Below are 26210 nucleotides of genomic sequence, written 5' to 3' on the forward strand. Positions count from 1 at the left end.
GTTCTGAGTGCATTAGAGCTTAATAGAGAGACATAGAAGGTTGTTTTGTTGTGAAGTAGACCCTATATTTTTAACTATTTGCTGAGTCTTTTGAAAAGACCCTGGCAGTCAGAAACACAATGACACGTAGTGAAACTTCCCATTGTTTTCATTCGCCTGAAGACAGTTAATTAATTAGGGCACGTCCTGAAGACTCCAGAGAGTCATTTGTTTATCTAATAAGATAAGGCACTAACCATTTATTTTGAGTCAAATACTCAGATTTAAAACAACTACAAAACCAGGTAAAAACTAACTTTAATAACAATGTTTTTATTCCCCTTACACCATAAACATATTTTCTGCTTTTTATATCTGTTCAGTTTCACTTTTTTACCTGTTAGTTAGGCATATATAAAAGGTCAAGGATGTCTTTGCCTGGGAGCCACTGGTTAATATTAATGACCATGAGCCAATTGAAACTCATCAATAGGTCAAAGGTTATCACAGAGTTGCAGATGCAGGAAGTTAATGCAATTAAAAATTAATCATGTTGTCGATGGTTCAGAAAATGTCTTTTCCAGCTTTGATGTCTTTGTTCATCCATCTTTCTGTTTGTGGTGCAGTTTGAAGAGGCTGGTGTTTTTATATTATGTCTCTGTTAAGGGTGTTTATCGATTTCTAACAATAAGACACTTTTTCTCTGCTTAATTCTCTCTATTTGTTGTATTTCTGGGTTTGTTGTTTAGAAGTTAATGACCAATAATAAAATGAAGGTGCAGATAAGACATTACTTGCCACTTTTTGGACAACTAACAGCATCCTGGCATTCTGTTGTGGAATGCTAGTCATGTAAGCAACTACATTTAATGTGTTTTATGGTCTTCCTCCTATTGTATTATTTTTGCAGCTTTGTTACAAAGTGTTTAATCAATGGCTTGGTTTGCTTGAATTGGGAATGATTTCCAATTGTTTCAATTAGGAGACCTTTTCAGCTATGACTTAAGGATGTAAGAGTCAGCAAATGTCTGGTTCTTCAAAGCTAACAATTCTGTCAAATGCGTATTCATGTATTTATTTAGCTAATTTTATATTTTATATGTAGTAATTTACGTCTTGGGGCATTCTTACTTTAATCATTCAAACTCTATGTTGACATGGCCAAAAGGTTCCTTTTCTTATTCTGAAGGTCAAGTATGTTCTCCAGAAAAAAAACGTTTGTTTTTTTTTTCCTGACAGATAGTGATGCCATTGCTTTGAAGCAATTTTACAGGCCGTCTGACTGCTGCCAGCACAAACAATATACATGCAAGAAATCAATCCCTTCCCTGCAAAGCTGTCCTGCTGGCCACAATTAATCGAATGAGCGAGCCAGTGCCAATAATCGATAGGTAGTGATTTGCACAGGAGGTTGCTAATCAGATTTTGATTGGCTGAATGAGTCCATGGGGAAAAGCATTAGCATCCTGTAAGTGCTGAAGTTCCTCAAGAAGTTAGTTTTTCTTATTTCAAAACCCGTTTGAAAGTAGTTAGAAAATATCTCTGAACTGTAAACATCAGAGTAATTTAATGTTACGCAATGGTTAATGTTTTATTATTATTATTATTATTATTATTATTATTATTCCTACAGAATGGTAATTTCCAAGGTGCAAAGTTTTTAACCGTACATTTCTAATTGCATCGCAGGTTAGAAAGGTCATTTAGTTGATATAAGTTTCCAACAAAAAATAAGCTAAACTTAGGTACCCAACAACAATGAAGTGTTTCTGTCTTTTTTACAGAGTACCTGGAGTAACAATTGCTACAGATATAATCTGTGGATTTCCCGGTGAGACTGAAGAAGACTTCCAGGACACTTTAAAACTTGTGAAACACTATCAGTTTCCTAGTTTGTTCATCAACCAGTTTTACCCCAGACCCGGTACACCTGCTGCTAAGATGGAGCAAGTTCCAGCACATGTGGTAAGTGGACACCTAAAAAATGTTATAGAAATGATTGTTAAATGACCACATTGGTTCAAAATAATCTGTATATTGTGTGTAGATTTTCAGTCATGTGAACTGTGGTGCACCTCTTTTTTATCAAAGGAAAAGACTAAAGATCATTGTGAATAGCTGTTAAATCTTAGTGTTGCAGAGCTTAAAGTCTAAGTTGAGGACGCTAGGAATCTTGGATCCGCTATAATTCACTTCCGTTTAAACTCTCAAAAAGCTGTTTACTTCAGCTTCAGCTGTTCTTACAAATGTTAAACTCAGTTTAATTTGGCAGGTAAACTATACTGTGGGTTTTAAATGACTCTGAGAACAAAGCAAACAAACCCTTACTGCAACATCATGAATTTAGTTTGTACTAAACCCCCAACAATCTTCATGCTGACAGAGGTATCACCTTTTAACACAGAGACCATCTTTTCCAATTGTGCTGCCCTGAACTTTAACATCTAACATGCTGACCTAACCCTGCACTGACAGTAATGTTACTCTTGGGTCCTTTGCGATTTCTCTGTGCATAATGTGTTCAGACCCGAAGGTGAGCATTCCGATAAATCCACACCTGGAAATACTTGGAACTGTCTTGAATGTTTTTCTCATATAAATAATATTTCTAACCTTCACAGTAATGAACACAGAACGGTTTAGAAAAAGGCCCAATGAACCCTTTTAAAGCTAAGGGCAGCATGAATGAATTTATTAAGATCGTTGATGCTGTTTTCCTATTTGTGATAACACAGACCTTATGCTTCTGTTGTGCATAGTACCCAAACATCTGCTTTTACAAACACATTGCTAACTCATTATGATCATGCAATCATGTTTATTTGATATAATAGCACCTGGCTGCTGCATATTTTTTACCTTAGGAAAGCACAAAGTGGGTTGCAGTTAATATCAGAATATATTTGCATACTTTTAGGATCTATTAAAGAAAATGTGTTTCCATTATTTTTACTAGCTTAGCATTGATAGGGGTGCAGTTTGTTTTGCTTAGCCTAATAAGCCTAAGTAATCATGCACATTTTCATGCACTGAAAATGTGGATTTTGACTTTCAATTATGAATGACTAAAAACAATTCAACATCATCTGTTAATACTGCAAATTATGAGCAATTAGTATTCTTGACGGAACAAGTTTCTTCCAAATGAAAAATATAGAACCGTATGAAAAAAGAACAGAGTATGCAGAGACGTCTGCTTTTATGGACTCTGTCCGTTCATCCATTTGTCTGTTTATATATTGAAGTTCTGATCACCTATTCAAATATTAACTAATGTTGCAAGGTTTAGTTTTAAGTGGTTAAATAACATTGAGGAGTATGAAAGCAGTATGTTTTCTTTTCTTTTCCTCTTACTGCCTGCAGTGACAGTTAGTCGCCAAGACTGTTGTGATGTTTTTTTTTTTTTTTGTCTTTTTTTTTGTTATCACAACGACGACCGCAGGTTGTTGTCATTTTTTTCAGGATGGTTTCTTCTTTAATCTTTTTTTTTTTTTTTTTTTTTTTTCTTCCCTCTTTTATTCTTTTTTCTTCTTTTCTTTTTTCTGTTTTTTCTTTCATCCGCTGTGTTGTGTTGTTGTCTTGTGGTTTTTTCTGCTATTGTTATGTCAGAACTTTTAAATGTTATTGTTAATAGTTTGAGGCAGCAAGTTTCTTTATCCATTTAATTTATTGCACTCCTGGAGATCAAGTGATTCCACATTAGCTGCAGAACACAGCTACCAAGTGGCTGCTTGCTGATTGTAATTGTGAGTTTATTTGCACCAGACTCGGAACATGGAAAGGTGAGAGTGTCATAGAAAAATGTGTTGTTTGCAGGACACCTGCTACAGTGGTTAAAGTGCACAAAACCTAACTTCATCAATCAGCATGCACCTGTTTTTCCTCCCATACATGGACACCTATAACACAGCGAGTGGTGGCAGCAAGGCGACATCTAAACCGTGTAGGGTCAGTCATTAATAAAGTGCACCAGATGGTTTGTCTGGAACACAACTGTGTTGAATAACCACAGGAGGGATGGATGGAGAGCTATGTGGACTAGGCAGAGTGGCCTGGGAAAGACAGAAACTCTGAAAAAGGAAGGCTAAAAATAAACCCTACAGTTAAGATGGATGGAGAGAATAAGGAGAGATGGAAAGCAAAAAATACAGGGATTTGTCCTTAGTGGGGCATTTAGGAGTGACTTGCAGCCATTAGCATGCATGTTGTGTGTTTATCACACTTTATTTGCAACTCATACATGATGATTTAGTAACTGCTTCACAGTGTAGTGTTTTTCAAGCTACACTGATGATGTTAATTAGATTTATTTAAGTTGTATTTACTAGTTTGGTTGCATTTCACCTTTCAAAAAATTTTTTTGCACAAAACACTTTAGTTTTAGAACTGATATTTTAACATCACATCGAATTACAAAAGATTTTGAACAAAAAGTAAGGTGATTATTTCCTTATCAATGTAATAAAATGCAGTTGCATCCCAAAAAAATCATCTAAGTGAATTTGACAAATTAAAATAAATTTACTTATATTGAGTCATCTACTGATTTACTATGGTGAGAGAAAAACGTGTTTTTGTTTGTTTGTTTGTTTTTATGTTGGTTTTGATTATTACAACCTACAGCTAATAAAAACCCCTAATTCAGTTTCTTGAAAATAGTGCATGAAAATGTCAACCTTCTGCTACAACTATGCAGTAGTAGTATGTAATGATATTCTGAGTCGCAACAAAATACACCTTCATTCTTTCTAAAGAATTAAATAACTTTAAAAAAAGGTGTAAGACAACATGATGTGCATTAAACGATTTTAAAAAGCATTTCATCATGACCCGTTTTAAAGAAATTAAACAAATGATGAGCAGGGTCATTGTCATCTATCGGATTGGAGTTTGAGGTTGCAAAGCAGTATCTAAGGTTAGAAACAAGATTAGAAACAAATAAAGTTGAATGCCTTTTAAGCAAAACTGGTTGCCCTAGTCAAAATCTGGGCTTGAACCCCCTTGAAATTTTGCAGAATAACATTAAACATGCTTGAAAACAATCCAATTCAACTGAGTTAAAACAGTTCCACAAACAAGTGTTTCCCAAACTGCCTCCAAAATGATATGATGCTCATTGCCAGTCACAGCAGACACTTAATTCTACTTATCTTTAATACATTTAATTGTGACAAAAAAGTAAGAGACTTTTGTAAAGAGCAGGTGTTTCCTCATCTCACTCTAAAGCAAATATGTTCGTATGTGCAATGTGATTTACTGATAGAGAAACACAAATTCATAAAGAAGGAAATGCAGGAACCTAACCAATCAGGTAACAGGAAAACCTGCCCATCTGCTATGAGGTCCAGGTGTCTAGTAGTTTTTCTGTCCCTAACCTTTTACCTGCTATAATAAATGATGAATGAGAAAACATTGGATGCATCGGAGAGTAGACACAGATGGAGAAAATAGGAGACCACAGGGGTGGAAGAAGAAAAAGGGCCATGTTGAGAATAAAGGAATGAGAGTGCTATTAGCTTGGATCTTCATAATCATCCCATAGGGACCAGAACTTAGCCTTGATAAATGGACTTGGTGAATGGATGCTGAGTGTGTATGTGTGTATTTGAATGTCTCTTGGTAAAGATGTGTAGAGAAGCAGCTGCAGGAGGAAACAAGAAAAAAAAGAAAAGAAAATGTGATAGTTGATTAGCTACTCTTGTGGGACAGTGTTTTTAATTTCCCCAGGTTGTAATTGGTTAAGAACTCCATTACCCATGAGGCACCGGTGCAGCAGCTGTCAAAGTTAAACAGCTGGTCAGCCACTGGTAGCGCTGTCTTCTGGCTTATCATTTATCTATGCCTGGACACGAACATAAGCATGACTGCATGATTGATTTCTTAATGTGCCAAAACCTTCTGACGTGTATCAAGACAACAGATAACTCTGGGTTAAATGTAGTTGGCCAGACATAAAGTCTAGGGCTAGTAATGAAGTTGTTGTTTGGGTTCTTAAAAACCAGAACTTTATTATTATTATTTTTAAAAGTAGAAAAACAATTTATCTTTAATTTTATGTGATCATTTCTGGTTTCTGCTACTCATGTGGTTGTATGAGCAGAATCCAGCAGTCTTAGTACATATCTACTGATTTTTAATAAAGAACTAAATTATTGGGTTAACTGAAGTGCTAAAACAAGCCACAAAAAAAGCATATAGAAGTTACATTTATTTTTATTGTTATTTCTCCTGTAATGTTAGTGATTGTTTAACTCCTTCAAGTTCTTTTTGAACTTAAACTGCTTGTTCACTTTTTTTTGTTCAGTCTTTGTAGCTGACCTTGATACTGTACTATGTATATAACAGCACAGACTAAAAACATCTTTTTAGAACTAAGTGTAAGATGGATATGCAGTGCAGTAATTTATAGATAGTAATATTGCTTATGCCAAACTGTGCACAGTAACACAAGTCTAAGGAATTTAAGGAAAATATGAAGCGTTTGGCGTTTGTGGTTTTTGGGCTTAGGTTCCAGTGATTATTATTATAATATATAGGATAATGACCTCCATGCTTCAGTAATAACCATTAGAGGTTATTATTTAAATTTTTACATAGTAATCTCTCCTCAGCATTGTGTTGCTCTATTAGTGTTATGGTAGACTATTTTTTTTAAATGAGGTTTGTTTAAACTGACATTTATCCCTCAGCCGTAGGTTGGTGTGGATTTCAGGAATTATTCCCAAACTTTGACATAATTGGGGTCAAAGGTTTTCAACTTTTATCTGAGATAGACTGACAAGTCCTTAAATAGACTTTACACTAGCATTATTTATTGTACTGAAGCAATTATATATTATTGTGCCCATTATAAAATGTTGTTGTTGATATATTAAGGCAGCTGTATATGCCATACTATTACATGTACTGGTTTAGAAAATGACACAAAATCTGAGTCCTCCTGTCACTGTAAGAAATGTAATTTTGCAAAAATATAATTATATAAGGCTGTGTAAACATATTTGGTATGCATGTCTATACCAACCAAATGAAAAGACTTTGATGGTAATCATCAGGTGTTGACCAAACCTAGCCTGTAATAATGTTTCTCCTACAGTTGTGTATCTCTGCAAACAGAGTTACAATAAAAGTGATGAAAGCATGGCACAAGAAGAGAAAATGGTGTTGAGGAGTAATGATTGTTCTTATCGAAGGTGCTCCCAGCAAAAAAAAATAAAAAATAAGAGGGAGATCCAGAGAAATTGTGTATGGCCAGACTTGTGAAGAGAAAGATGTGTAAGATAGTGGAGACTGAATGATTAGTGAGTTTTTGCCCTCTGGAAAAACAAAAGGAGTGATGGAGGGGGGGAAAGCTCTGAGGAACACGAGGAAAGTAAAAAGAAAATGAGTTTAAAAAAAAGGATTTGGAGATTGTGAAAGGCCTTCTGGCTGAAGAAGAAAGAGGAAAACACACAAAAACAAAAATGGGAGGTTGAGAGAGACGATAGAAAGACAAGGCCAATGATTACAGGATTGCGTGGATCAGAAGAGCCTTGTGTGAGTTAGAGATGAGTAGAAATACACTCCAGGGGAGGCAAAAGGAGTGAAGATATGCGCAGATGGGAGGAATACACGTTAGAGCAACGGGCAATGGGAGAATCGTTGGAGAGTCTCAGAAAAGGTAGAGGAGTATACAATCCAAAGGTCTATCCCCTATTAAAATACTGCATCCTTAATAGATTAGCAACAACCTTCATTCCAACTTCTTTTATTTTCAAAACTTGTCTTTGTTTACTTGTCCTCATTGGCATTCTCCATCTTTCTAATTTAAGAACATCTCGCCCTGTCATGTCAGCCTTACGTCTCTGTCCATCTTTGTTCACTTGACCACAGACTCAGTGCCGTTTGAAAGCTGTTGTTTTCTTCTTTCCCTCTCCAGTGTAGATGGCAAGAATCTGGCTGTCTTTACCTACCCTCAGGCTGCACATGCCTGTCAAGCTATAATGATGGCTGTGTATGAAAGCATACAGTATTGACTGAGATTGTCTTTCCAGTATGTAGGATCAGTTAGACACACAGGATTTTATAACAGTAAGTGTATGCACCCTTTAGCTAGAGAAATGTGTTCATATGTCGTCCTTATTAGCAATCCCTGTGACTGAAGCAGTGTTGTGTAACTGACTGCTTCAAAGAGTTACGTCTGGCACAATATTACACCTTACAGAGACGCCATCTTTAATATAGTTTACATCAGGTCCTGACCCGGCCTGAGCCCGTAGACTTTGTGTCCTACTCCGATCCAACCCCAAAATAAAAATGTAATGCATCTTTCTGTACATTTTGCTTGCAGTACAATACAGTTGCTCCTGTCCAGGACTTCTTTGTTCAAATCTGATCCAGTTATCTCAATTTGAGTATCTATTAAGACCAATACTATCGATCAATAAACCAGAACAAACAAACATGGTATTTACTCAAACATGTAGTGTTGTTCTTGTCCTGGTTTTGTGTAAACTCATATGAACAAACCACATAGTCATTGGCTTCAATATGTACCCATAAGGTCAGTTGTGTTTTTGTACATAATTGATAATTACATAACAGACCTCAGAACAATTCTTACATGCCTGTTTTCATGCTCTTTTTTAGCAGCAAAGCAGCGAGAGGCAGAGGGTTGGGATGTGGAGAGCAAAACACATTTGATAAGAAAATGGTGGAAAAAAAGCTTCTGTTTACTTTGTGGCTTTGAAAAGCAGCTTCGTCCAGGAACAAGAGTGTCATAATTGTGTGATTTACGTGGTTATTCACAAGGAAAGGTGGGGTTTCATATGATGGCCATGAGATTGAGAGCATTAACACCAAATTAGATGTTGTGCTTTTTTTTATTTTTATTTTTTTCGTGTCAAATGTTATCTTAATGTTAATTTACAACCAAATTTTTAAGCATGCAAGTTTGCCACCCAAAATCTGGCAAACACAAAACTGTTAACTGTTTTCTTGGAAAAGAAGAATAAAAGAACTGAAAATAAATAATGATTTACTTTTACCAGCAATAGTTTTTTTTTTGTTTGTTTGTTTGTTTGTTTTTTTTCCCCTTGTGGTTCCGTGGAGAAAATTATCCATAAAGGAAAATAATACATCTCTCCAATTTCTTTTTTTTTCCCCAAGAAGAAATCTGGGTAAATGTCACCACCCTTTGAGTGTATCTTTGAGGAATGTTTCCATTAAGTGTGCTAACCTAGGTCAACAGATCTGCCATGTTTCTGGTGAATAATAAGTCTTTGCATTAGTTTGTTAATTCTGTGTTGCAGCAACCAGCCATAGCACTCAGAACATTTTGATTAACGGAGACCTCAGGCTCTCGATTTCTGATTCATTTTTAGATTTGAATCATTAATCCAGTAGGAATCAGGATCCAACCAGCTGTGTCCACCAAGCAATGTCAATTGGATCCATTGCCAGTATTGAGATTGATAGAGCCCATCTTTCCTTTATAGCTGTGATTTTAAAAAATCAAGGACATTTATTTTAAAATAATATTAAAAAACTAATTTTAAACTGTTTTATTTTTTCTTCCTGCAGAAAAAGCAAAGGACTAAAAAACTTTCTGAACTCTTCCATTCTTACAACCCCTACAACCACAAGGTAAGATTTAGTACTTTTCTTTCTCTTTTGGAAATTTTCATGGTATTAGATTTAACTTATTTCTAGTGTAAAATGCTGTAAGTTTTCACTATTGCCAGGAAAGTACTGTATAAACTCGGTGCATTTACCATTCAGTCTGTTTTCCTAAATGTAGAATGTTTTCCAGCAAATTATTTTCTGATCACCGTCTGTTTTTCTTTTGATGAGCACATCCTTGAGTGTTTAGCACCACTTCCACTAGAGCAGAGGTCATTAATCAGAACCAGGCAGAGCTGCTGTAGGTCAGCATCGCCAGCATTAGATTACATTTATAGTGGCGGTGAGTTTGTCTCCTCAAGATGGCCATCTGTTGTCAACAGTTTAGTGGATGAGGACAGCATAAGTGTTTGTGCCTGATTGCATTGTGAAAGGATGAAGTCAGAGATTGATCTAAATCATTGTGCATGAGCTTCCGCATCTGTCTGTGTTTGAGTTTCTTTCTGTCTTAGCTGCATCAACTTCCATATTTTTACACATTTATGTTGTTGAGACTATTGTGGCTGAAGTGTTTCTGCAGAGCTGTATTCATTAAGTGAAGGTCCTAATGTAGCATCATAGTTGTTGTCACTGAAAAAGCATATTGTATAAAAACAGGTTTGATTATTTATTTATTTATTTTTGGTTGAAAACAAGGTTCACTTATTAAAAAATACGTTTTATGAACTGAGCATAAAGCAGAAGAAGGGGAAGATGTCTTGCAGGAAGCATGAATGTGTTAAACAGATGTACGATTGGATCCCACCTTGGCAGTGAGACTGTTCCTTTGCAAAGCTTAAGTTTTCTTTTTTTTTTTTTTTTTTTCTTTTATGCAGTTTCCTTTCTGAATTTGAACCCTCTGGTGCATTTTGTTCCACACTAATTAAAAGAATTCAAGAAAGAACACGTTTCCGCTTTTGCAAGCATTCATTCTTGCCTCCCACACAAAGAAAGAATAGAAGATGCACACAAACATAAACAGTCTTCAGCAAACAGCACAGAACACACAGTCGCGTACAAGCATCCATAATAACTGAACACAAAATTGAGAATTGAGCCTAGTTAGTGAAAAATGTCTATAATTCATTAACACATTTGTGTCTAAATCAGCTACTTGGTATTTGTGAACTTGCTCACTAATCAGATATATTGAGAAATGGACAGTGTTGCAGGGTGCCTTATTGAACCTGCTGTGCCAAGCTGCTCCGTCTCACAAACATCACTTGATTCTTAATTTGTCTTCCTCACTGATATGCTTTGTGGACATTTTGAATATACTTCTACAACAATAAATAAATGCCTACATAAACATTGACATAAGTGGTCAATCTACAGAAAGTCTAAAAGTTGACGTTTTGCATTTAATTTTGTTTTAATATTGAAATTAGTCAATATTTCAATATAATCGATGGAGAAAATGAAACATTGACAAAGAATATCAATCCTTCTAGTTGTCATCTTTTCTCAGGTCGGAATAGGAATAATCATCAGAATATACTTAGACCTCTAAATCTATTTAGGGAGATCTAAACAAATTCTGATTTTATTTTTTTGTTTTAACTAAATGGTTTTTCTCCTTTAAAGACATTAAAACATCTTGTATAGTGATTGTTTGCATTTCTCAGGCTTCTATTTGAAATTTATCAAAATGAGTTTCAGGAGTATTGAAAAATGTTATATTTTTTGTGAATCTTTAGCATAAAAATTAAATTGATTTCTCTGACATTATGATAAATTAAACTTTAGCAGATTCAAACTCACTTTCATATGCAATTGAAACAATCACCTATTATCTCAAACTTCATTCATTACATCCATAAGCATTTTCTTTCACTTTATGCTTATAAAATGTCTGGAAAACTCCAGATCATCTTAGATATGTTATACATGAATATATCTAACTTGTCATTTTTTTTATTCTTTTACGATGCAAAAGCCCCAGCTCTATTCTTCTTCCATACATACTGAACATATGCAAACAAATCTCTTGTGTGTGTGTGTGTGTGTGTGCGTGTGTGTGTGTGTGTATATGTTCCAAATTGAACCCGTGAGCCATGATTTAGTAACAAATCTCATGTCAAGCATCCTTCCTTAGCATATCAACAACAGCTCTGCCTGTCCTTTCTCTTTGGAAATGTTGAGCAGATCAGCTCTTATTAAAGCCAAAAAGCCCTTTAGATAAAAATAAATGATGTCTGATAAGTTCCTTCATTTTATGTCAAGTTCCTTAGGGTGTCTGGCTAATGTTATGTTTTATATAACAATGTTATTCTTGCATTAGTACTTTTTTGTGTGTTACCGTTTGTGTGTGGTACTGGGCCAAGATGGGAAGGAGGTTCTGACATTTTAAATCTGTTTTTAAATAGCATCTACCTACAAGGCCATAATTAAAGAGGAAGTTGTGGAAGCTACAAAAGTACAATGGAAAGAACAAAGTATTCTTTCTTTTTAATTTCCTTTGTGGTCTTTTGTTTTTGTTTTTGTTTCTTTTTTTCTTTGCCTCTGCATTTTGAACCCTGGGCTGATGTGTGTGTTTGGTTTTCTCCTGTGTGTTTATATGAATTACACTTGCTCTTCTCTATCTGATGTGTGTTCAAGGGATCGGAGAGTGTGCTAGTGTGTGTGTATGTGATGATTAATGTGAGGTATCCTTTAGCCAGATGGTGCTGAACAAGGCCCATCCATCAGCATTGAAAAAGACCAGTGGGCAGAAAGCTGGCAGAGCACTTTGTCTAGGGCCAATGCCCCCACTGGACACACACAAACACACGCATGCACACAAACTATACACATGAGATCGTAGGCTTTGACTCTGTAGCCCTCTAGGCAGTCATGGAAACAAGTGTTGTGATTTCAAATGAATGGTTTTGCTTGTTTTGTGGCTGCGCCTGTCCTACATAAGTTGTTTTGCTGTAGTGATAACAGCAATACTGGGATGGCACCTCGACCCATCAGATGTTAACGGAGCACTATTCATGTTGTGATTGTTTTGGCAAATCTGTTTTTGCGTGTGTGTGTGTGTGTGCGCGTGTGTGTGTTTAAACCAATTGCTACATAAAAACCTTAGAAATGCACCAAAACATTGGTCATTGACCAGTATCAACTTTTTTTCAGCTTGAAAAAACTTGAGTGCTGAGATAAAAACTACAATTCTTTTTTTTATTACTATTTTATTGTATTTAATTTAATATCTACAGAGTAAACTAAACGGAATGAACAAGGTAGGATTTTGTAGAAAGATCTATAAATAATTCTAGAAAAACAACAAGGCTCTCACGTTTGTCTTAAAGAAATTAATGCATTTTTCAAATTTTTTTAGAGGGCCGTCTCTTTTCTGTTGGTCTATTTTTTTTTGTCCTATCAAAAACAAGAACGTGGTATGGCTATCCTCAAAAACGATTGAATCAAGTTATTGGTTCTGCACAAATCTGCTTCTGATTACAAACCATGAGAAGTTTGTGACGCAATTTAATATGAAATTAATACAAAGGCAAATGGCTATGGAAATGGAATTAAAAATGGAATTTTTAATTTGTCTTTTATTAAAAAGTTGCTCAAAAAAGGTTAATCTGTCTACTGGCTGTTCTGAAAGGTCAGATTTGTTCAGTTATTGAGAGCTAAACAAATCAATCTTTGGTTCAGTGCTATCATACTGCATCAACAACAATGCTCCTCTTTTTATGATGGGGTATTGTCTTTTGTGATATTAAATAATTTAGGAAAACTCTGTCAGGAAGACTAAAAATGTTATATAAATGCTGTTTTCCATATGTCAATATTATATGCTAAACGTTGATTGTACACCTTTAGAAATAATGACTTCCTCTGTGTTCTAACACCTTATACTACAAAAGCAATTTTCAAAAACTTTTTTTTCCTTTTCCGATTCCCTTCCTTTGTACTGAAATTCTAGATTATTATTATTTATTTTTTTTATTTGTTTTTTATTTTGGCCTATCAGAAGCATTTCCAACCTTTGTATTTTGAATTTTTAGAGTTTAGTGGAATAATAATATGTTGAATCTCACCTCCACAGATGATTAAAAGTATTCTTGTCTGTTGTTTGAAAAAGGGTTCATAAACCCTCCAAACACACAGACTTCTGTCCCTTTGCACCATCACTGTGTCATCTCGTGTAAAGCAGTGCTCCCTGAAGGCTCTGCCCTTCCAGGTGGAGTTTGTGAAGCACCCATCATGCCTAAGTTATTCTCTGCAATGTTTGTGACCGTCCTGGCATTCAGCTTTTTTCTGGGAGAGCTAACAGGGAAGCCTCCTTTCTCACTGTGCAAGTCTCCCGAGAGCACACAGACGGAAAGAAACGCACATACATTCTCCACGCTGTGTTCATGGACCTGTATGACAGAGGTGACAGTTTTCCCCGTGGCAAGAGAAGAGGGACAAGCTGTCAACATGGCCCGCTGCACCTGCCCAGATGCACAAGACACACACACACACAGAGAGCAGGGAGGACAGAAAAAGAAAAACTGGCAAAAGAAAGTGGAGGCGGCAGAAACGAGAGACGGATAATGAAAGATTAACAAGGTATAGAAGTCATTTATGGAAAAAAAAAACAAACAACAAAAAAAAACCACTTAATTAAACTTGGTAAACTTCCCTCTCCTGTTAGTGTAAACACCTCAGAGTAGCTGGCATAGTTATCTTCTAAAGAAAGAAAAAACAATACAATTAGTGTCATAATTCTCTTCCACTCCTTAGATTTTTTTGTAATATGTTCTACATGTTGTTAAAGGTAACAATTACAATCCTTTTTCTCTTCCTTTTGGCATTTTAATTACTTGTATTTTAGAATGAGTTTTTAAGCAGCTGTTTTTCCACTGTTGTCAGTAGCTAAGCTTTGTCTCCAATCTTGACATTTGTTGCAACATTCTGCTCTTTATTTTCTTTTAATTAACTATTAAGGGAAAATTATGAAATTTAGGGTGTGAAAAATAAAACAATGTGTTTTATTTTGGCCTTCTTGGCTTGTCTTCTCTCAGTCTTTCTGTTCTTTGCCTCCATTCTGTACAGATATATTCTTCACCATATGATTGGCACTCCTCACTCAGTTTCCTTTTTATTCCTATGTGGAGAGTTTTTTTTTCCTGGGACATGTTGAGTTGTGATCATACCCTGTCAAGGTTTTGACCTTGTTTTTCAATCTTTATGTAACCTACAGCAGGTGTGTACTCTGGTTATGTGTTAGTCAATCTGAGTTTGTCTAGCAGGTTAGACTGGGATAGAAAAAAAAATATTTAAATAGCTGGCTATTACTGGGCCAGCTGTAAACAACAGTGGAATATTACACTTCCCTGATCTGAGAAAAAGTTACGGGACTAAATTAAGCTTCAGACGTAGTATTCTATTATCTAGTGGCTATATGTTGTCTGATTTTTGACACACTCTTGGAAGAAAGGACTTATTTATAGACTTTGATAAACGCATTTGAGGAACAGAGCCTTAAAGTTTTTAGTTTCATTTACATTTTTTTGTAGTGCATGACTCATTTAATGTTAACAGAATGAAATAAAAATAGAAGTGCTCCTCAATCACTACCTGTTTCACCTCATGCAGTGGTGTTGATGCAGCCTGCAAACTCCATGAGGAATCATCGCACTATTTTGTAAAGCGCTCCTTAGCACATTCTCACAAGTTGACTGTTGTTAGAAAGCTACTGTGTGTTGCCAGTCAGCACTAATTATTGAGGAAATAATAATTACTGTTTATACATTAAATGAAAACTTGCTGCATGTATAGGATAGGATTTTGTAAGTGAAAAAACAAAAAATCTTAAACAAGCCTTTGACTTTTTTTGATGTTGTCACCTCTTCAGCCAGCATCAGTTAAATGGATTTGTTGAGCCATTGTAAAGAGAATGATATGCACTCTACAAACTATAAGAAATAGTCTACACTTGAATGTTATACTCTAAGATAGAAACAGAAAAGAAAATATTTAAAAACATTCCAGCTCAAAAGGTTCTTGGTATCTCAGTCTGTGCACCTTCCCCCTCTAGTCTGACCTCCTGGATGTCTGCACCAGCTCACAATGAGCTCAGACGAGGGAAAAAAAACACATCCAACATGTCTTTTTTCCCTCTTTGACAAGAAACACATAAATCATAAATTTAATGCTGTAATTGTTTGAAATTGTTTTCTTTTAAATCCACTCTCTTTTTTTTTGCATTATAACATTTAACTCAACAAACACTCATAGCAGCAGTTTATTAAAAAGGGTTTGTATGTGCTTCAGCTCATTTTGTGACCAACATTTGAAAAGAGGGGTGGGGGAAGCATTAGTAGGGAGGGAGAGGCAGAAAATGGAATGACAGAGGGGTGTTGGGCCTTGTTACTAAATGGCTTCCTAGACAGGAGAGTGAATGCATTCCCATTCAATCCAAAGGCCTACTGTTCAGCTCGTTTTTTTTTGTTTTTTTTTTCTTTTAAAGCATGTGTGCTTTATTTTAGTTGAGTGTCTATTTCTTCTTTTCTTCTGTTCCATGCAGCTGCTCTATTGGAACTTGTTTTATGCATATTCTTATATCCGAATACATGAATAATGTAGATAATTTCTATACAGTGTTTCCTAGCCTAATTGGATGAGCTGTGTTTTATCATTGCACATATAATATCAGCAATGTATGCATTAAAAAAAGAAGCTAAATTGTTTTATATTTACTCTTAAAGATTGTAACCATGAATGAAGCAGTTAAAATAAATGGAAAAGTTTCAGTGTACTGAAAAAAAAAAGAAGAAATGTTAGTGTGATCCACTGAAACAGTGCTACCTTGTTTTATGGAAGTGTTCACAGTTTTGAATAGTAAGCTAAAGGAGTCGCATTTTCTTAATTGAAATGTTTCACAGTGAAAGATGCTTGATTCCTGCTAGCATACCATATTCGCTTTAAGTTCTGCCAGATTGCTTCTCCATGCGAAGATGCACTGCACTGGAGATAAAGGCAGAACCACCACCAAGTTAAATCCATAAGTGAAAGCAAGATTTTAAATGGTGCTAAAAAACAATTTACAATGAGAGATAAGCCGTCCACAGCCAGTAAAGTGTGAAGATAAAGATCCCCACAAATAAACTTGAGCAGGTTCTTTTTTTTTTATTTACGGAAGACAAAGTGGATTAATTATTCAGAGCTTGGCTGACTAAGTCATTGATAAAGGGTCTGTGACTTTAGATGTATAAGACTGTGATAAACTGGGATTTCAGTGGAGGTAGTACACAACATGCCCACTCTAAGTAATAATCTCACACTCGTGCTTATAAGGATGGCTCTTACTGCCCTTTATCCCAGGTTTATATGTGTGGTAGCACATATGCTGTAATAGTCTTTTGGGTAAAACAAGAAGTGAACAAGACTTGCATAGTAACGTAACTCTCAGATGAAGGATAAGCAAACCAGTTCTTTTATAGAACCAGTCAAGATCTGGAATCTCTTTTGTGGAAAACCTCGAAAACAGGAAAGTGGAGTTGGCTCCTTATTTTAAGCTCACATTGACATGTCTGCTCAAGTCCAGCGATATTTCCCGTGACTGCAGCTATGCTCACAAAGTGGTCCTCATCGGTGAGGGTTAGAGCACAGAACTAGCCTCTAGAAGCTACTTTAGTCATATGAAATTGCTTTTGATATTGGAGGACAGACTTCCAGCAGAGAACAGGCTTCTGCAAAATATACAAGAAAATTGATACATCTACAGATAGAAACAAACTTGTGTCAAAGTTTAAATAAGGGACACAACAGGGGTTCAGAGGCACACGGCCTAAGGAGGGGATTAGGCAGACAATACAGCTTATGTGGTCTAATTTAAACAAATGACTACAGCAATTCTTTGTTGCAGTCTGCTTGAGAAGAAAACTGATCAGTTTATAGAAACTAATAACTCCATTGCATGTTCTTGGCAAAGATTTGAAATCCTATCTACACAATGATAAAGGTTTCAATACAGTAATTTGCCAAATCAATTTCCCCACAATATCTTGTTCAGACTGGACCTAAACCTCAATTCACTTTATTGCAGGTACTTTTTAAAAGCTCTGCTTTCTGGATATATGTGTGGCAGCAGAAGACGAAACTTTGTCCAGTCACCAATTGAAAGATCCGACTCTGACATTGAATTGTGTGAACATATCAAATGACAGTGTGGCATCCACATGACACATTTTATTTAAATTCAAACGCATCATGTATTGCCACATGTAACTCAGCTAAAAATAAATTCTTTTATCATAAAATGGTAAGCAAGTTTTTTTTTTCAGTTTATTCTTCCATCTTCTCATCTTTGTTTTTTCAGATGTTTGTAGATGGTATTAGGTTGAGAATTTATTTTTAAACTGTACTAACTACTGTATCTATTTATGTATTTTTTATTTAAGTTTATTTCATAGAGACAATACAGAATAATTTAGATGAATGAGTGAAACAGCAGTCCCATGCCTGTACCATGTGACGCTTATAGCATGAGCTAATTTGCAACCCCTGTTTTTTATTTTGTATTCATATAAAACTTCTAATAACCAAAAAGTTTCCCATGTTACCTCATGTCATTGTTTCTCCACTTTGCACAGCATCTCATACTTTCTCTGCACCTGAAAGCTGTTCGTCTCTCTGTGTGCTGATGTATGAGAGCCAGACTTGTTGAAGGGAGGTTTGGTCGTTTGAAGTTCTGCCAGTGAAAAAATGGACTCTAAGCTCATTAAACAACCAAAATCATTTGGGATTTTCTGTCTTTAGTTGAGCAGACAGTTTTCTTTCTTTTTTTTTATGTTTGTGGGAAAAAAGTAAACAGAAAAGGTGAATGGGTGCAGGTGATGATCAGACTTTTACCTCATGGCTCAGTTCCTTTGGCCACACCTACTTGTTTAATGGTTTCGTAGAGGCAAAAATAATAATATAAACTGTCTTTATGATGTTTGAGTATGCATCTGAAATGTTGTGGTTACAGTTTTATTTTCAGTGGAGTTATGTGGCAATCAAAATATGCATTGGGGAAATGATTTGTGCTGGACAGTCTATTCTGTTAAACGCACAACGATGGTTAATTGGATCCAGGTCAGTAAAAGCAAATTACAGAAGACAGACTAAGTTTGAAAGTTGATACCAGCAGCATGGAAATGTCAAAATTTATCTTAATGTAGAGAATAATTTTCCTGTTCATTTAAGCCAAAATTCCAGTCACTGTATATTTTATTTTATCTTTCTTTATCAAATCTGCATAGTTTAGTATACTTTTTATTGATTTCAGATAGAAAAGTAGTTGATCCATGCATTTTTAATTAAGCTGACTTGGATTTATTTGTCTTTTTTCTTTATGTTGGCTGAGCTCAACCATCTGTCTTGGAGAGTTTTTCTGTTACTAACTTTGAAAAGGCCCTTCTTTGAAGGCAGGGAGCAACACCCTGAGGGCTTGTCAGCTAACTTGATGATATGACGCTTCTGTTGAAAGAAACCAGAGAAGATCAAGTGCTTAATGGCCACCTGTGTGTACTTTGTTATTGTGCTTTTAAATCCTGTCAAAACCTTTCCCTCTTTTAAAGTCCTTTTATATGCTGCCTCTTAATATTGTATGAACTTAATGTATTGATCACATCTTATGAACTTGGTTTGACTATTTAAAATTCAATTTAGTGTGGTTTATTCCTGCAGAAGAAATGAGAAGAGACACGACTGATCAACTCTAACATCTATCAATTTAAAAGTGCAAACATATCGTCTTGTCTCGTGCAGAAACATCCCCTAGTTTTCACATTTTGCAACTGAACAGCCACAAACGTCAATGTTATTTAATAGTGCATAATGATAAGGTGGAAAAAAACGGATGCATGGATTTTTTTAATGACTTGGGTTAACTGGAATGGATATATGATTAGATTGAATTATCTATAAACAGTTGTTATATAAATAAACTGAATTAAACATAAAATGTAATATTCCAGTAGGACCCCCTGTCTGCAGTTGTAACGTGATAACTTTTTTTTTATTTTTACTCTCGTAACCAACACATAGTTTTGCCCAGTAACACTTTCACACATGTAAGTGTTGAGGGTCGAATCTTCAATCATCTGGCCAGGGAGAAGAACAATCCTCCCCTTATTCATAGCCTTTTTGTTTAAAATGAGGTGAAAAATTCTAAACCGGTCACATTTGTTTGTGGACGGCTATGAACAAGACCAGGAAAACAGAAGACGTATGAAACGACAAGAAAAAAATAAATTAAAGGACAGGCAGAGCACTTCCAGTCATCTCCTCTCATGCAGAAGCAATGTGGTGCCCTGAGCACAGTCCTTTCCAGGAACAACGGCATAAACAAATTAAGTTAAAGTGTCCTTACACAGCTCTTTGTGTGTGGTTATCTGGAGATTTATGTGCCTCTGTTTGTGTGTATGTGAAATTTCTGTTTTTCCAAACTATCTCGGCTTACGTTTTTTTTATAGGTGCGTTTGTGTGGGAGAGAGACGGAGAGAGAAGTAGTCATTGTTTACGTGTACGGTATCTCTGTTATGGCTCTAACGGGAAAGCCCGTCTGTCTTCATGCTTGTGAGCACTTAGTGCATTCTGACTGCTTCTCTCAAAGGCAGTGCCTGTAAAAGTAACTCCAAGGCCATATTGTAATTACATTGTTTGGAGAGTATTTTTTTTTCATCTGAATAACACATGTAGTGACAACAGTACCTCAAGCTACAACTGGGTTTGGACATGAGCATTAGATTTAATTTCTCATGAGAAGCACTATACTGAAGGAAAAGTAAGTTTTCTTAGTGATTCCTTTTTGCATTCCTGACATTTGTATGAGAACTCGAGTTAGTATTCAAAATGTCCTTCTTTGTTTGCTATTTCTGACTTTATCACCAGATGAATAGAAACAGGTTATCTGAATTACCTTTTTCCCTTGCAGATTATTGTGCTTTTTCTATTTTATTGAAATTATTGCTTTTCATTTCTCTTTATTCAGTTAGATGCATTTATATCACACCGCCTCACTACGAACATCTCAGGGCCAGTTAAAAGGCAAACGGATCCAATACATATGAGCACACAACACATTATTTAGTTGTATAAAACCAGAGAACACCAGCTCACTAATGGAATAAAAATAATCTCTGGATATTTTGCCCTAGACTGAAGTTGAATAAACTATCATGGCATTATTCTTAAGGTAGTCTATTGTGGATGTGTTTTCGTGTCATTATTAAAGCTTTCAGGCCTTACAAAAGTCCTAAGTCTTAAGTCAGGTTGAAAAGTGTACAGTATTATTTGACATTTGATGAGAAACACTTTGCATAGTAATGCATGTAGAATGGTTTCATTCTTTGCTGGGTACGTTTATCTATTTAATGCACTAAACCTGGAAAAAAAAAATAACCTTTGCTGATAATTATGGATGAGACGAAGAACATGCTGAGGACTTATGGAGGACGCAGGCTTGTTTATATTCTAATGTTGCTGGAGCCTTTCTCTTGCATTTGACCTGTTCATTGGGAAACATTGACATTAGAGAATGACTGTGCATGCCCATTAGCAAGGTGGCTTTTAAAGTTGACATAACGGCAACGGTACTGCATCTGCAGGATTATTTATGCATCGAGTGCACCCCAGGCCAAGATGCCTTTTGTGATGTGTAGCAGTATGGGCAAAAACATGTATATATTCAGTCGGTCACTATACGCTCTTAAGGCATGTGAAGCTAATTGAAATGTATGACAATATTTTAAAATCCCTGTAAGCAATAAACATGGCGTATACGGACAGATTTGAATGTATATGTTGAGGAGAATGCCCAATTCAGATTCACAATAACTTGGACAACAAAGATCTTTGTGGTGTGTTTTTTTTGAGACTTGCTTGGACTGTTGTTTAAGATTTATAAAACCTATTTTACAAATCAGGCTCATGCTTAGCTGTTGCAGTGTGTGTTTTTCAATGGACAGTAACTATGAGGTTTAATTTTCAAATACTAAATAACGATGTCACAAACAAGAACATCAAGTTCCCACAAAGACAGACAGCCCTGTTTTTTTTTTTTTTTTTGGTTTTTTTTTGTTTTTTTTTTCCATTGGCCTCCCTCTCTACCATATGTCATCCAGGGGCCTGACATCTGCTGGAAAACAAACAGATAGTAACTAGAGATGTTTTTTACTTTTTATTTTTTTTATTTTTGATATTGTGGTCATAAAACATTTGCATATTCACTCACACATTGAAGCAGTTCTTTTTGGCCTCTGTCATTTAAACAAGTCATTCACTTGTTTAAATGACGCAAGTAAATGACTTGTCATTTTTTTTATTTTTTTTTTATATTGTGGTCATAAAACATTTGCATATGTATTCACTCACACATTGAAGCAGTTCTTTTTGGCCTCTGTCATTTAAACAAGTCAATCACTGTATTTACAGAGCAACACATGAACAGACCAAACATATTGCTGGCAGTTCCTCTGTTACTGTAGATAGCTGAACATTTTAATTATTCTAATTGTTTCTATAAACTAGCTACAAAGCTATCCTTACCTTTAAAATAAATTGCACCTACATGTAACTGGGTGTTTCACCCTCAGTGGCAACAAATGCCATTCTGTGATAACTGAAGAATGGCATTTGAGAAAATGTTGTCAGTCTTTAGAAAAAAAAAATTAATTTCAGTTTTTTTTTATTTATTCATATTTTTTTTTTAGCATAAACAGTTTAAAGTCGTGCCACAGGAACTCACTCAGTTATAGATCCTATGACTCAAAATATCCTTAATTTTCTTTACATGCCATTCAAAAGTCTTTGGATCGTTGTTCTTCTACGTTACCCAAGTATACTTTCACTTAGTCACTGATGGCCAGACAGCTTTGTGGAAATAGGTGGACACACTGAATAGCGGGCATGGGAGATTCAAGAATTTCTCAAACAAGCATAAAAGAATCAAAGCAATATCCCATGTGTGTTTTTGGTGAAGTAGGAATATAACATTGTGCAAAGGTAAAAGGAATAATATTCCCCTTTAAAAACAACTCATTTCAAATGTGTTTCCATCTAATAAGCCTTTCTGTCATGAAGGACTTTGTAGCACCACAATACTGTCAAAGAAAAAGATTTAAAACAAAAAACAATTTGGCATGCAGCCAACAAAAGTGTTGCAGACAAACACTTTACTCTTGGCTGCCAATTTTCCTTTAAATGTTAATACTCACCAATGATAAATTGGCAAAGGAATAATAGAAACCGTATTCTTGTCCTTTGCTTTCTGAATGAGCTGTGAAAAGAAAAACAATACTTGACAATCCATTATTGTAACGCAGCACAGTATACCCCATGTATAACAGATCTATAAAACTACATGGTCACACAAAAATATACTCTGACAAGGATTTGTTAGCAGATGTCTCGGATCACAGTGTTCAGTGTACATAAGCAAACACTACAACTTCAGCCCCCTGTCAGTTTCTTTACACACAGAGGAAGACGGTTGTGATTTTCCTTGACAGAAACTGAACTTGCCTTATGTTTCCTCCAGTAATGTAATGGAACTCCAACGTGGAAATCTGTCTACAAAAATAAAAAATTACACTGACTTTAAATAAATTAATAATTTGAAATTAATTACATTTTTGTAAAGCTGTTAAAGTCCAGCTTTGACAATAATGAGGTGAAAACATCTCTAGTGCTTTAGTAAAGTGTTAAAATTTATCTATTGAACCAACTACAAAACTAAATCACAAAACCACATTCAAACATTTCAAATAAAATAGAACATAATGTCTCCATTGATAGCTGATTTTTTTACTTTTTTTTTTTTTCATTTTTTGAAGAACACTCATAATGCCATGTTACAATGTAAATGAATGACTTATGAAAAGGCTGCAGTAGTTGTTGAGTCCCATTCTTTGGTACTTATCAAGTTATTTTTTTAATGAGTCGAGGTTAAATATTCAGGGTTCTTTTTGATATAATGATATTTAAATGACCTCTTTGTACACTGGTTAGCTTGAGTACCTAAAGAAAATTCAGTATCCAACGACACATTTTATGTTTGATGCAAAGGGGCTTATTAAAAACAGTCTTCTTAGAACAAAACTTTCCCAAATCTATCACCTGAAAATCAACCTTTTATCCTCTGTTCACATTTGAACAAAAAATGTAAGAGACAAAGAAGCAAGGAGATGAAAAATGATGGCATTCATCAAGGGTCATGACTCAACTTTTAACCTGGATAGACATTAGAAATATCCTTGCCTCGTTCCCTAGAGATCATGTTTTTCTTTTTATCACATCTCTCTGACTCTACTGTCCATACTGTAAGGCTGCTCTTTAAACAGCCATAGGACTGGTGTGTCAGATGGGCCTTTCTATGCACCTCTGATGTGACGTATCTTTAGGTATGCCTTGTAGTGATAATCACAATCACTCTGCTTTTGCCAACACCCTACTATCAGCTGCAATTATACAATAACGTCGATGAATAGATGTGTGCCTCACCCATGCATTTTCTCTTCCTCTCCATCGTCCCGTGTTTCTTCCTCCGTCTCTGACTTTATACACATATCCACATAAATTACACACAACAAGGCCTCCAGGCCCACAGGGACATAACGGACAATCAGCCTGACAATCACAGCTGAGCTCCAATTCATGGTGCAGTCGGACACACGATTTCAGACACATAGATGCTGCAACGCCAAGGGCTTATTCTCCCCCTCCCCACCCATCTTGGACACAGACGCCCACACAAAGGATTGCACATTTGCTCTGTTGGAGAAGCCCTACTGTTGAGGAATAAATAAAGAATTGAATCTTTCAGACACTGTGCTGGTGTAAAACTGTTACTTTAGCAGAGACAATAAAAATAAAGCATGTTATCCTTTTTTATTTATTTATTTATTTTTTGTTTCTAATTTTAATATGATTTTGTTTTACTCTTGAAAGATTGTATGGATACATGTTTTAAATAAGAATTTTAGGGAAAATGGTAGTCGGGTCCAAAGAGATGACTTGCATCATTTATAAGTAGTCCTGCTCTGAACATTTTCCTTTAAAGTTAACACACACTTACCTTTTTGTTGGTGGAGTTGTTGCCTTTGTAGTTTGGTGCTTGTGTTGATATCTATCTTATTTGTTTGTTACATCAATTTGTAGAATATTGCAGAAGATTTTACAACCCAAACTCATCATTTACCAAACACCCACATGTCTTAAACTCTGTTCCTTGTTTTTCTTGACACTTTCTAATCTTTGCTCAAAGGCCTGCTCTCCGTCTTAGTTCATCACATACTTCTTCTGTTTTTCAGTAGTTTGGGGGATTTTTGCATGTGTTGTGCCATGTATTTCAGTAAGTGATTTTTTGGAGGCTTTCATTCTGTGTTTTCTGCTCTGTCTCAGTTGTGATGTGATTTATTCTAGCATCTCAGACACCCAACAGCCTTTGGGCTACTGTCACAGGGCCTGTGTGTTTTCATGTGTGTGTGTGAGGGACATCTATCTGTCTCTTGTCTGACAAACTAAATTTGTCGCATTGGTGACAGACTTGACTGCTTTTTCTTCTAAGATGGCAAAAAAAAAACAAAGAATTGTGAAACACTTGACTTTTTCTTTCTTATGTTGTATAATTTATATGTGCTTTGCAGATATTCATTTAAAAGTGATGCGTACTTATTTATACTTATTTATCAGTTTTTTTCAGTAGAACCAGAAAGGATAAAAAAAACAACTAAAGTGGCTTGAGAAAGAATTACCCTCTAAACTCTTTTTTTTTTTTTTACGTTTGTCATGTTCAAAGTAGCAGATGATTGTAAAACAAAAGGAAAATGATGCATGATTGTAATTTTTTTTTTACAAAAGATAAAAATGTGGAAAATAATGTTATGCTAAAGGAGTTGCTTTAGTAGAAAGTGAAATTTTGCTCATTCTTCCTTGAAAAATATCCAGTTGGATGGAGACTGTTGGGACTTTGAGTGTTTCTCTAGGCACATAAATATGCTTTAATCTAAGTCCATTCTAGCTCTGGCTGTTCTTTCAGGGTCATTACCCTGCAGGATGGCGAACCTTCACCCCATCTTCCAGTCTTTTGCAGCCTCTAGCAAGATTTCTGCCAGGTTTAGCTCCATCCATTTCGCTATCAATTGTGATTAGTTGTAACCTGATATGTAGGTTATGTAGGTATATATATATATATATATAACATTAAATTGTTCAGAATAGAAATGTGAATCATTCTTTTTAGAATTAGTTCTTTTTTAAATAAAGAAATGCTTTTCCTTCAACTTAAATTATGGACTACATTTAGCTGGTTCATCACATAGTCACATTTAAATACATGGAAGATTGTGTCTATGTGCAAAAATATAAAAAAGTCAAAGATGTATGAATAATGTTGCAAGGTACTTTATATAACTCAAAATCTGGTGCTATGTTAATGTTTTTGCTCTTTTCTCTAACTTTTGTTAATCAATGCAGCAAAGGGTGAGAACAATTTTACAGTGTAGCACATTTGGAGCTTTACTAAACACTTGTATTGGGCATGTTATCGCTCATTAAACATGTTTCACTCCCACCACATCTTCTTCTCACACTGTTCTTTAGGTTTTAGTCTAAACTCAGAGGTGTTGACT

At 35.4% G+C, this 26210-nt stretch overlaps 1 protein-coding gene across 3 annotated transcripts in view; it reads left to right on the forward strand.

The window, feature by feature from the left end:
- Nucleotides 1–26210, forward strand: part of cdkal1 (CDK5 regulatory subunit associated protein 1-like 1) — a 186596-nt gene that overhangs the window by 128654 nt on the left and 31732 nt on the right. For all 3 annotated transcript variants that reach the window (XM_016681490.1, XM_007553167.2, XM_007553936.2), the window contains exons 11-12: nt 1764–1944; nt 9541–9603. In XM_016681490.1, the coding sequence (XP_016536976.1) occupies nt 1764–1944; nt 9541–9603 (244 nt within the window). The remainder of the gene's footprint in view (nt 1–1763; nt 1945–9540; nt 9604–26210) is intronic.

Source organism: Poecilia formosa, unplaced genomic scaffold (genome assembly GCF_000485575.1).
Source record: "Poecilia formosa unplaced genomic scaffold, Poecilia_formosa-5.1.2 Scaffold0, whole genome shotgun sequence".
Taxonomy (NCBI): Eukaryota; Metazoa; Chordata; class Actinopteri; order Cyprinodontiformes; family Poeciliidae; genus Poecilia; species Poecilia formosa.